The 13,172-nt window shown below is 47.8% G+C and overlaps 1 protein-coding gene across 1 annotated transcript; it reads right to left on the bottom strand.

The window, feature by feature from the left end:
- Positions 1 to 861: 861 nt before the first annotated feature.
- LOC143019803 (uncharacterized) lies at positions 862 to 5,257 on the bottom strand. The gene is made up of 2 exons (XM_076175787.1): positions 2,537 to 5,257; positions 862 to 2,343 (listed from the first exon to the last, which is right to left on the bottom strand). Exons 1-2 carry the CDS (start codon positions 5,255 to 5,257, stop codon positions 862 to 864), a joined length of 4,203 nt encoding a protein of 1,400 aa, XP_076031902.1.
- Positions 5,258 to 13,172: the final 7,915 nt, after the last annotated feature.

The raw sequence follows: 13,172 nt of genomic DNA, 5'->3' as shown, positions 1-13,172 counted from the left end.
AATCTTTACGAAATATTAATGAGAAAATATTTACGAAATATTGCCAAGAGAATATTTACCAAATGTTAACAAGAGAATCTTTACGAAATATTACCAAGAGAATCTTTACGAAATATTGCTAAGATAATCTTTACGAAATATTGCCAAGAGAATCTATATACATAAAAAAAAGAAAGTTTTTCAGTTTTGAAAATTTCCTGGCGTTTTTATGACCACTTTCCGAAATTTTATTGCCTTTATGATTGACCTAACGAGAAAGAGAAACAGAGAGAGAGACGAGGGGAGAATTTGACGACGTCAGTAGACTTTGACGACTCCTTTTGGAGACTGAAGACTCCTTCGGGAGATTTTGAAGACTCCTTCGCAAATAGGGGAAGAATCTGATCAATCCATCGTGTGCATTCCAAGATCAATTTTCAGTAAGACAGAAGAAGCCGTAGCCATGATTATGCCCGAAGAAATTTACACAGTGGATTATTCTAAAGACCTTTCACTGAGGGACATCGTTAGAAAGAGAAGGAAGATTTGTATATGATAGGCGAGTGAAGAGTGATAGGCGAGTGAATAGTGTACTCTTTATTGATGAGTGACGCCTACTGGCGACTAGCGTGGGTACAGTGGGTAGGCACGGTAGTGGTGCCTGCCTGGAGCCCAACTTATCCTACATCCCCCTCCCAAGACAATTAAATGTACCATATGGTATATAACAAAACTAGCAATGTTAAGTGTTCACAATTCCGAGAAAACAATATGTTCAGCACAAAAGCAAAAGTGAGGGATATTTACTGTTCCTTCGTGAGAGGAACACATACACACACACACACACACACACACATACACACACGCACACACACCAGGCAATCAGTCACAATCGTCGGTTGCATAATCTCGCAGCCACATCGGCTTCCTTGAGCTCCTTTTAGGGCGGCTATGAGGCGTGTTGGATGACGGCGGATTGGACGTCTGTGGTGCTGGTGACGGTGACAGCGTTTCTTGTAAACTGGTGTCCGCAGCGACCCGCAGGTGCCTGCGGTTGCGTAAGGTAATGCGTCCACTCCCATCCAACTTGACAGAGTATTGGCGGAATGGTAGGACCTCTGTGACCACGCCTCGCCTGTCCCACAACTTACTGGCCTGGTCCTGTATCAGCACTTGGGTGCCAATCGATAATGTGGGAAGAGTCTTAGGTGTCCCTTGGCTGATCATCCAAGCTTCCTGTTGCCTCGCCGCCTCGATTTCCCTTGCGCGTAGCGCCTGCTGCCAGTGCACATCCACCTTGTAGTGCTGCTTGTGCACCGGTATCCCATCTCGTAGCTGTCTGCCCATGGCTAGCTGCGCTGGTGAATTGTTCACCCCGCGCAGAGGTGTGTTGTGATACTGCAGTAGGGCTACTGATACCTTATCAGCATCCAGGCTGCCGCCCGGACCTGTGTTGTCTCGGAGCAGTCTCTTGGCGGACTTCACAGCTGTTTCTGCCCTCCCGTTTGACTGAGGGAAGTGAGCGGACGAGATCCGTCTCTCTACACCCCATTTTCTGAAGAAGGCACGCATCTCTTCACTGGTGAGGTTTGTCCCTCCGTCTGTAGAAATAGACACGGGCGCACCCCACCTGTGGAAGAACTGCCGGAACACTGATGCTAACTTGTTTGACGTGGCTCCACTTGGGAAGTGTGCTAACTCCATCCACCCGGTGAGCCTGTCGGCGTATGCCATATACATTCTCTCGTCAAGTTGGAACAGGTCTGCCACGGTGTGCTGGAACGGGTACTCAGGCGTAGGGGTGAAGGCAAAGGGTTCCGCGGCTTGTGAAGGCGAGTGAGTGTTGCAGGTGGCACAAGCATCCCGATGTTGTTGCAGGTCGCCCTCCATGCCAGGCCAATATACCGATTGCCTCGCCCTTCGTAACATTCCGTCTAGGCCTTGGTGACCCGCGTGGAGATTACTTGCAATGCGTCGTCGTAGAACTTCCGGGATCACTAATCGCACGGCGCCTTGGTCGTATGTGTACGTCACCAACCCGTGTGACACTGCCAACCTCTCCCTGACGGCATAGTACTGCCGAAGGCTGGTCAACTCTTGTGCTCGGTGAGGATGCCAATCGCCTGCTGTCACCTTAGCCACTAGTAGCTGGTAGTCTGGATCATCTGCAGCTGCCCGCACCACCGCTGCATTATCGAGTACGATAGAGTCAGCGACATCGAGCGCGGCAACTGCTGCTGCTGCCACAGCGGCCTCCATGTCATTTGAATCCTCTTCGTCCCCAGCCTCTGGTGGTGCACAGAGCGCAGGATAGCGGGACAAAAAGTCTGCTGCACAGTTCCGCTTCCCGGGCAGGTACTTGATCTGAAATCGGTAAGGAAGGGTTTTTTTCCTTCAAGGAGAATAACCTTGGGTTCACTATGTCTTTCAGCGCCCTGTCCCCAAGAAGCTTGACTAGCGGGCGATGATCAGTGACGATCAGGAGGTTGGGGCATCCGAGCAGGAACAGGCGGGCCTTACGGAGACACCAAGCGACCGCCAACGCCTCCCCCTCTACCGGGGCGTAACCCGCCTCCGCAGGTGTGAGGTGGCGGCTGCCACAAAGAGCGAGGCGCCACCCACTCTTGCAGCAGAATGGACTCTCTCTCATCGGGCACTGACAATGCTGCTGCAGCACCACAAACCCGATGCCCACCTTACTCCAATCGGTAATCACCGCTGTGGGCTTGTTCTTATCGTAATAGGTTAGGCCCTCCTTAGCAAGGCTACAGATAACCTCCTTTGCCTGCTGGAATTTCTCTTGCAGATTTCCATCCCAGTACACCTTCCTGCCTTGAGGTTTCCGTAGCAGCTCACGAAACGGCTCCATAATTGGTGCAGTAGCGAGGAAAGGTGCCATTTGATTGACGAACCCATGCCAGGAGCGAACGTCCGTCAGTGATGGCTCCGCAGGCATACTGAAGTTCCTGATGGCAGCCAGTCTTTCGTCTGTCGGCTTGTAGGCGTCCCACCCTACATGAAACCCGACGAAGTCCACCTCTCTCCTTCCGAACTTGAACTTCTCGGGTTTGAGGGTCACTCCTTTCGTGGCGCAGGTTTCAAGGAAGTTATACGTATGCCAGAATGCGTCCTCAACGCTAGCGTCAAACAGTAGGGTGTCGTCAACACACTTCACTTTTCTCTGAATCCCTGCAATGGCCTCGTCAAACCTTCGAGTGTAAGCGTCGGGGGCGGCACAGTGACCCATGGGGGTCCTGCAGTATCTGTAACGGCCCCAGGGTGTGATGAAGGTTGTGAGTTTCTTACTGGCTTCCTGAAGCTCGACCTGGTGAAAGCCCCAATGTGCGTCCGCGATGGTCTTGTATGTGTGGCGCGGGATGCCGGATACCATGTCAAATGGTGTAGGGGTGTGATGGGTCTCCCTTCTGCATGCAGCGTTGAGATTTTGGTAATCAATGGTGCGCCTAGGTTGACCTGACTTCTTAGCCACAACTACCATTCTCGCGCACCACTCCGTGGCCTCCCCCACAGGCACTGGCTCTATAATTCCCATCCTGACGTCGTCGTCGAGTTGCCTCTTCACCTCTGCCTCCCAGTGTCTAGGTACCGAGGCCGGTGTGTGACATGCGTAGGGCTTGGCGTCTGGAAGCAGGTGGATGGTGTGCGGTTCACCCGCCATTGTTGGAAGGGGACTTCTGTCTGTGTTAAATGTAGATCCCGAAAAATGACAGAGGAGCCATTCCTCCAATCTGGACACGTTTTCTTCAAGGGGGGGAAACGGAGGGGAGGATGGGCGTGGGTGCATGGTGTCAGCTGACTGCGTGGCAGCGTCGCCAACGCCGCCAATAGCCGCTCCTGCGACGACAGTGTGATGAGGGAAGGTCTCATGCACCAGTCCCAACTCCCTGCACGCCTGTAGCGATATGTAGCACTGTGTGGCTGTCTTCACCACAAAAATCTCCTGCAGTGTCGACTTGTCACCATACTGCAGTCGACAGGGAAAAGAGCCCAGAGGTTGCAGCTTGACGTTCGCCACATCTCGCAGTCCTCCCCGACGTGTCAGCGATGCTACCTTGACGCCCAATGAAGTCAGTAACTCCAACCCAGCCACACACACCTGAGCTCCCGTGTCAGGTACTGCCTGGATTTTTGCGGATTTGTTCTTCCCTTTCGCATGACTGACCGTCACCCAGATGCGTGGTTGACTTCGAGCTGCGCCTGCAGCTGCAATCACGATGCCAGACGCTTTCAGATCTTCAGCTGCCGCTGCTGCTGCTGGTTTCACTTTACTCCTGCACATTTTCTGCACGTGCCCAACTCTACCGCAGCTGTGGCAGGCTAGTGTCTCCGCGTAACACAGCCCTCTGCCTTGCTTGTGTTTTAAACCACAGTTGCCACAGCGTTTCAAAACCTGCTGCTGTTGGCGGGCTGCCTGCGGCATGCGAGTGGGTTGTTGGTGGCGGGCTCCAGCTACCTGAGGGTAGGAATCTGCTTGCGCGTCTGGCAGCGGCGTCACCCCAGCCACCGCGGCCAGATTTTCCCGCCCGAAACTCCCGCCCAATGTGTTATGGCGGGCGTCCTTTTGTGCCGCCTCGAAGGCAACACAGAACCTGCGTAACGAATCCACATCATTGAAGGATTCACACTGACGAAATACTTCCTCTTTCAACCCCACACTATGTAACCCACACACTAGCTTACGGAGGAGCATGTACTCAGAAAGGCTACACTGACACTGGGGACACGAAAACTCGCAATCCGCCGCACACTGTGTGGAACGAGTAAAGTAATCACTTATGGACTCACTGGGTTCTTGCACCGCCGAGAAGAACTTGAGCCACTCCGCCGCCTGGTTGGACGCCTGCACGGCCATGCACCCAATAGCGTCCAGTGCTCCTTGGATGGAGAGGGCCTCCCATTGCTGCGTGGTGAATCTAGAGTCCAAAGAGCGTTGTAGGGTCGGCGTGCAGAGGAGACGGATATGAAGGACCGCCTCAGCAGGTGCAAAGTCGCTGAGGGTCAGCCAGTACTCCATGGAGCGCCTCCAGGATCGGAAAGCTGCCGTGGACATACCTACGTCACATTTCTCGGGTGCTGAGGACCGAGGAGCCGATGAGTGGTGTCTGGGCTGTGCCGCTACCTGGCGTTGCAGGGCTGTGATGGCTTCCGACTGTGCTAAGAGAAGCCGATGAGCTTGCCCCAGGGCTGCGGATGCTTGAGGGGACCCACGGCTGGACCGTGGGGTCTGCGCAGGTAGCCGAAGACGACGTCCGGCCATGTTGAGTGCGTAGGTCGTGAACCGGTCACTGCGCCATATATGATAGGCGAGTGAAGAGTGATAGGCGAGTGAATAGTGTACTCTTTATTGATGAGTGACGCCTACTGGCGACTAGCGTGGGTACAGTGGGTAGGCACGGTAGTGGTGCCTGCCTGGAGCCCAACTTATCCTACAATTTGAATTTCCACTTATGTGTTTAATGTATTTTTCATGTACAAAATCGTAGTAGGTCTAAATAAAATTATGGAATTTATTGTTACTCTTTTATTTTCCCATTTTGGTACATTAAAACTGCCCGTAGGGCAAGGGCGAACGAGCTACGCCGTAGGCCAAGCACACCTGGCGAAGCCAAGACCGGGTGCTTGTTATCTTAAAATTCAAAAGATAAATCATGGCAGAGAGAGCAATGACGAAATGATTTTATTATTGTTTATTAATGTTCATTAAAAAAAATTAATCATGTATTTCAATGAGAAGTACATATATACTTTTTTGATACAAGCAAGTCAATATGCAGGTCTGTGTGGCAGTTAGACCTTCCATGACCTCCAGAAAAAGGTTCATGATCCACAGTTTGGGAACCCCTGCACTAAGGGATGGCACTTGATCTCTAGACTGAGCCCAATTTATATGTATATATATATATATATATATATATATATATATATATATATATATATATATATATATAATATATATATAATATATATATAATATATAATATATATATAATATATAATATATATGAGAGGTACAAAGAAAAGAAATGAGAAGTAAAGCAAAAGGTAAAGGAGGCAAAGAGGAGAGCAGATGTGAATTGGGGTAAGAGTATGACAGAAAATGTTGAAAGTAATAAAAAGATGTTTTGGAAAGAAATTAAGAGAGGAAGAGGAGGCGAATCAAGTAGAGAAGAAAAGGTAAAAGGTGCAGATGGAGAGATGATAATGGAAGTGAAGGCAGTAAGGGGAAGATGGCCAGAATATTTTAGGGAGTTGCTAAATGTGAAGGAGGATAGGGAGGGAAAGATAGCTGCAGTGGGAAATGCTAAGAAAATGACCTTGATGAGTGAGGAAAATGGAGGAGAAATAAGGAAGGATGAGGTGAAGGCAGTTGTTAAGATGATGAAAGCAGGTAAGGCACCTGGTCTGGATGGATGCCATGCAGAATGTCTAAAAAAAGGAGGTACAGTGATGGTGGACTGGCTGGTGAGATTATTTAATGTTTGCTGGAGAGAGGGTAGAGTGCTGGAGGAGTGCCTGTATAGTTCCACTTTACAAGGGAAAAGGGGACAAGTGTGAATGTAGTAGTTTCAGAGGGATTAGCTTGTTAAGTGTAGTTGGAAAGGCTTATGGGAGGATCTTGATTGAGAGGATTAGGAGAGGAACAGAGGGAGTAATTGGTGAGGAACAGTGTGGATTTAGGACAGGTAGAGGTTGTGTAGATCAGATTTTTGTGGTAAGACAGATATGTGAGAAAGCTATAGGAAAGGGGAAGGATGTTTTTTGGGCCTTTATGGACCTGGAAAAGGCTTATGACAAGGTAGACAGAAAGGCACTGTGGGAGGTTTTGCAGATATATGGGATAGGAGGAAAGCTTCTAGTACTGGTAGCTGTCAAGAGTTTTTATGAGAGTAGTAGAGCTTGTGTCAGGATTAGAAATGGAGAGAGTGAGTGGTTCGAGGTAAAGGTGGGACTTCGTCAGGGATGCGTTATGTCACCCTGGCTGTTCAACTTATACATGGATGGGGTAGTGCGAGAGGTAAATGCAAGGGTAGTGGGTCAGGGATTGGAGATGGTTAAAGAAAATGGAGAAAAGTGGGAGCTGAGCCAACTGTTGTTTGCAGACGACACTGTGCTTGTGGCAGGATCGGAGGAGTGATTGAGGAAGTTGGTGACAGAGTTTGGGAGAGTGTGTGATAGAAGAAAGCTGAAGATATATGTGGACAAAAGTAAGGTAATGAGATGTACAAGGGGTGAAAGTGGCAGTAGTCTGGAAGTGAGCATTAAGGGAGAGCGACTGGAGGAAGTGGATAGTTTTAGATACTTGGGTGCAAATGTGGCAGGAAAAGGTGGAGTGAAGGTGGAGGTAGAATGTAGATTGAGAGAAGCGAGTAAATGCCTTGGTGGATTAAAAAATGTAATGAAGAATAGACATTTGGGAATGGATGCTAAGAGGAGACTATATGAAGGCAGAAACATGGAATATAGGAGAGGAAGAGAGAAAGAGTTTGAATGTGCTTGAGATGAGGTGGATAGAGTGAGAAATGAGGGGGTGAAGAGGAGAATGGGGTGGAAAGGGGGTTGAGAGATAGGGTTGATGAAAGAGTATTAGGATGGTTTGGACACATGGAAAGAATGAGTGAAGAAACACTAGTAAAAGAGGTATGGAAGGCAGATGTGGAGGGAGTGAACATGAAGGGACGTCCTAGGATGAGGTGGATTGGGGCTTTGGGGAAGAGGGGAATGTCTGTTGAGGAAGGATGGGATAGGAAAGAAGACAGGGGTGAATGGAGAATGGTTGTATATAGATGATGTTGTGATCCATGAGGTGGAATGGGCGGGGGGATGGGGGGTGAGGTAGTATGTGTGAGCAAATTTTGACGCAGCCTGAAGGGATTTCTCCCCGTCTTCTCCTTTATGCATGGGGGGGACGGAGAGGGGGGGGGTCGCCAATTTAATGAAGCGGCCTTGCTGTGGATGTACTGTGTCTAGCAACACTGCTTCTGACCCAGGGCAGTGGACAAGGTGCAGGGATGACCCGTCATCCAGGAGGTGCTAAGATATGAGGGAGGGTGGAGGGGTGTGGAGTGTATTCATGGATGGAATGGGTAGGAATGATTTTATGCCTTTTCCTTTTTGGCTACCTCCCTTGTAAGGGGGAAAAAGGCTTAGTATATGTATGTCTGTATATATATATATATATATATATATATATATATATTTTTTTTTTAGGGAAAAAAGTCTTGGTATATGTATATATAATATATATATATATATATATATATATATATATATATATATATATATATATATATATATGTATTTCAAAGATAAGCTCCCAACTGACTATAATTTTTTTTCCTCCTATTAGTTATTAATATATAAACAGACCCACAATAAAACAGTACATACTGTATATATATATATATATATTTTTTTTTCAAAGATAAGCTCCCAACTGACTATTACTTTTTTCCTCCTATTAGTTATTGAGAAGTATGGTTGGGGTTACTAGGCTGGATAGAGTGAGAAATGAGGAGGTGAGAAGGAGAACAGGGGTGAAAAAGGATTTGGGAGATAGGGTTGATGAAAGAATATTAGGATGGTTTGGACACATGGAAAGAATGAGTGAAGAAAGACTAGTAAAAGAGGTATGGAAGGCAGATGTGGAGGGAGTGAACATGAGGGGACGTCCTAGGATGAGGTGGATGGATGGGGTGAAGGGGGCTTTGGGGAAGAGGGGAATGTCTGTTGAGGAAGGAAGGGAGAGGACGGAAGACAGAGGTGAGTGGAGAATGGTTGTATATGGATGATGTTGTGACTGCATGAGGAGGAATAGGCGGGGGGGTGGGGGCCGGGGTAGTATGTGTGAGTAAATTTTGACGCAGCCCGAAGGGATTTCTCCCCGTCCTCGCCTTATATGCAGAGGGGGACGGAGAGGGGGGGTCGCCGATTAAATGAAGCGGCCTTGCTGTGGATGTACTGTGTCTTGCGACACTGCTTCTGACCCAGGGCGGTGGGCAGGGTGCAGGGATGACCCGTCATCCAGGAGGTGCTCAGATGAGAGGGAGGGTGGGAGGGGTGTGGAGTGTATCTAGGGATGAAATGGGTGGGAATTTTTTTTTATGCCTTTCCCTTTTTGGCTACCTCCCTTGTAAGGGGGAAAAAGCCTTGGTATATGTATGTATGTATGTAGTTATTGATATATAAACAGACCCACAATAAAATAGTACAAAGAACCCAGTCATTTCCCAAAGAAAAGGCCACAGATGGGGTTATGGGTTTCCAGTCATTAAAACTTAAGAGAACAATTATTCTTCCTGTTGTATTATGGGAGATAAGCCAGTTGTTGTTTGGTGATGACACTACACTTGTAGCAGGATCAGAGGGATTAAGGAAGTTAGTGACAGAATTTGGGAAGGTGTGTGAGAGGAGGAAGTTGAAGGTAAATGTGTGTAAAAGATGATGAGATGTACAAGGGTAGAGGGTGGCAGCAAATTAGGAGTATTAAGGGGGAAAGGCTGGAGGAAGTGGATAGCTTTAGATACTTGGGGGTGAATGTTGTGGGAGAGGGAGGAGTGGAGGTGGAGGATTAAAAAGTGTAATGAGAAATAGGCATTTGGGAATGGATGCGAAAAGGTGATTGTACAAAGGGGTGATTGTGCCAACAACACTGTATAGGGCAGAAACATGGAACATAAAAATTTAAACATGTTTAAGATGAAATGTCTGAAAAGTATGGTAGGCCTTACTAGGCTAGATAGAGTGAGAAACAAGGAGGTGAGGAGAAGAGCAGGGGTGTAAAAGGGGAGTAAGAAGATACGATTGCTGAAAGTGTTAGGATGGTTTGGACATGTGGAAAGAGTGAAGAAAGATTAATAAAAGAAATTTGGAAGACAGAGGTAGATGTAATGAACAAGAAGGGGGTGACCGAAGATGAGATGGATGGGGTAAAGGGGGCCTTGAGAAAGATGGGGATGTCTGTTAAGGAAGGAAGACAGAAGATGAGGTGAGTGGAGAATGGTTTTTATGGATGATGCTGATGCATGGATGGGAGTAGGTGTGGGATGGGGTTAGGGAGTGGTTATATGTGAATAATATTTTAATGCAGCCAGAAGGGATTTCTCCCAGTCTTTCTTTTTTTTTTGCATGTGGGGATGGAGAGGAGGGGTCACCAATTAAATAAAGCAGCTTTGCTGTGGATGTGCTGTGTCTGCTGCACTGCTTCTTATGCTGCGTCCACACGGTCGAGCTGTGCCTGGTGGTGGGCAAAGTCCGCAGACTCTGCCCGTGAAGTGTCCACACGGCTGACGATGGTGGTTGGAGGTTAGTTGGCTGCAAGCAGAGGTTGGGAGCGAGTGGTTCAGTGCGGTACAATAACCATGGTTCCCGCCATACTTGGAAAGAAGGTAGCACTTTACAGCATTATAATTGCTGCCTGCATCAAAAAGAAAAAGAAGAAATCACGGAGACATGTCTGATGCCGGGAGTGGTTACAAAGACGTGATTTAATGGGAAGCCCGGTGACAATCCTACGTGAATTGCTGGATGAAAATGAACAATTGTTTTGCAATTACATGAGAATGAACATAAGCAGCTTTTCTGTTCTCCTTTTGAAGGTGGAGCCATATATACAAAGGCAAGAGACAAATATGAGGAAAAGCATAGCACCAACAGCACGTCTTGTCGAGACCAGTACACACTAGTACTAGGTGTGGACATGGTAGTAAGGTAACTTCGGTCTGTACTGAGTGGGTTTGCTAACTTTGCTCACACCTCACCTCATGCGTTTGGCAGCGATGTCAGCCCTCCATCCATTGCCTGCAAATGGCGCCGGGATCGGACAGTTTGATGGTTTGCCCGATGAAATTGCCCATTGTCAAGCAAAGCCCTCGTGCCCGGTGGACAGTGCTCGACCGTGTGGACGTGGCATTACCCATAGCATTGGGCAAGATGCAAGGATGACCCATCATCCAGGAGAAGCCAAGAAAAGAGGGAAAGAGGGAGGGGTGGTGAATGAGAGTGGAGTGGGTGGGGATGAAATGGGAGTGGACTTATGCCTTTTGGCTTTGGCTACCTCTCTTGTAAGGGGGAAAATCCCCTTGGTATATGTATCATTTCACTTGTCTTTAATTTGGTCATTTCTCTTTTGTGTTTGTCATTTCTTTTATGCATTTGATACATACATACATACATATACCAAGGCTTTTTTCCCCCTTACCAGGGGGGTAGCCAAAAAGGACAAGGCACAAAAACATTCCCACCCATTTCATCCCCGAAAACACTCCACACCACTCCACCCTCCCTCCCATCTTAGCACCTCCTAGATGACAGGTCATCCCTGCACCCTGTCCACTGCCCTGGGTCAGAAGCAGTGTCGCAGGACACAGTACATCCACAGCAAGGCCGCTTCATTAAATCGACGACCCCCCATATAAAGGAGAGGATGGGGAGAAATCCCTTCAGGCTGCGTCAAAAATTTTTGCTCACACACACTACCTCACCCCCATTCCCCCGTCCAATCCACCTCATGCATCACAACATTTTCCATATACAACCATTCTCCATTCACCCCGGTCTTCTGTCCTTCCTCAACTGACATTCCCCTCTTCCCCAAAGCCCCCTTCACCCCATCCATCCATCTCATCCTAGGACGTCCCCTCATGTTCACTCCCTCCACATCTGCCTTCCATACCTCTGTTACTAGTCTTTCTTCACTCATTCTTTCCATGTGTCCAAACCATCCTAATACTCTTTCATCCACCCTATCTCCAAGCTCCCTTTCCACCCCTGTTCTCCTCCTCACTTCATTTCTCACTCTATCTAGCCTAGTAAACCCCATCATACTTCTCAGACACTTCATCTCAAACACATTCAAGTTCCTTCTCTCTTCCTCTCTCATGTTCCATGTTTCTGTTCCATACAGTGCTGTTGGCACAATCACTCCTTCATACAGTCTCCTCTTAGCATTCATGCCCAGATTCCTATTCCTCATTACATTTTTTAAACCACCAAGGCATTTACTCGCTTCTCTCAATCTACATTCTACCTCCACCCTTTCCTGCCACATTTGCACCCAAATATCTAAAACTATCCACTTCCTCCAGTTGCTCTCCCTTAATGCTCACTTCGAGATTACTGCCACTTTCACCCCTTGTACATCTCATCACCTTACTTTTACCCACATTTATCTTCAGCTTTCTTCTATCACACACTCTCCCAAACTCTGTCACCAGCTTCCTCAATCCCTCCTCCGATCCTGCCACAAGCGCAGTGTCGTCCGTGAACAACAGCTGGCTCACCTCCCACTTTTCTCCATTTTCCTTAACCATCTCCAATCCCTGACCCACTACCCTTGCATTCACCTCTCGCACCACCCCATCCATGTATAAGTTGAACAGCCAGGGTGACATAATGCATCCCTGACGAAGTCCCACCTTTACCTCAAACCATTCACTCTCTCCATTTCTAATCCTGACACAAGCTCTACTACTCTCATAAAAACTCTTGACAGCTCCCAGAAGCTTTCCTCCTATCCCGTATATCCGCATAACCTCCCACAGTGCCTTTCTGTCTACCCTGTCATAAGCCTTTTCCAGATCCATAAAGGCCCAGAAACCATCCTTCCCCTTTCCTATAGCTTTCTCACATATCTGTCTTACCACAAAAATCTGATCTACACAACCTCTACCTGTCCTAAACCCACACTGTTCCTCACCAATTACTCCCTCTGTTCCTCTCCTAATCCTCTCAATCAAGATCCTCCCATAAGCCTTCCCAACTACACTTAACAAGCTAATCCCTCTGAAACTACTACATTCACACTTGTCCCCCTTTCCCTTGTAAAGTGGAACTATACACGCACTCCTCCAGTCCTCTGGCACTCTACCTTCTCTCCAGCAAACATTAAATAACCTCACCAACCAGTCCACCATCACCATTTGATACCTAATGCTCAAACATATACATTTTTTCCTCTTTTTGTTTTGGTTTCACCGAGAGTAACACTAGTTAAATAGTTTTGGGACACTGTTTACAGTTGTTTGTGACCCAACCACCTTGTCCTCATATACATTAATTAGAGGGACAAGGAGAAATCCCTTCAGGCCACATCAATTTATTATCCATTCACAACTATTCTCCAGACACACCTCTCTTGCCCTCTCCCTACCCTGCTGGCCTGACATTCCTCTTTT

This window comes from Oratosquilla oratoria, chromosome 38 (assembly GCF_046742065.1).
Source record: "Oratosquilla oratoria isolate Oo_2021 chromosome 38, ASM4674206v1, whole genome shotgun sequence".
In the NCBI taxonomy this organism is placed as follows: domain Eukaryota; kingdom Metazoa; phylum Arthropoda; class Malacostraca; order Stomatopoda; family Squillidae; genus Oratosquilla; species Oratosquilla oratoria.
Note: the sequence above shows the minus strand (reverse complement) of the source record. Positions and strands in the feature narration are given on the sequence as shown.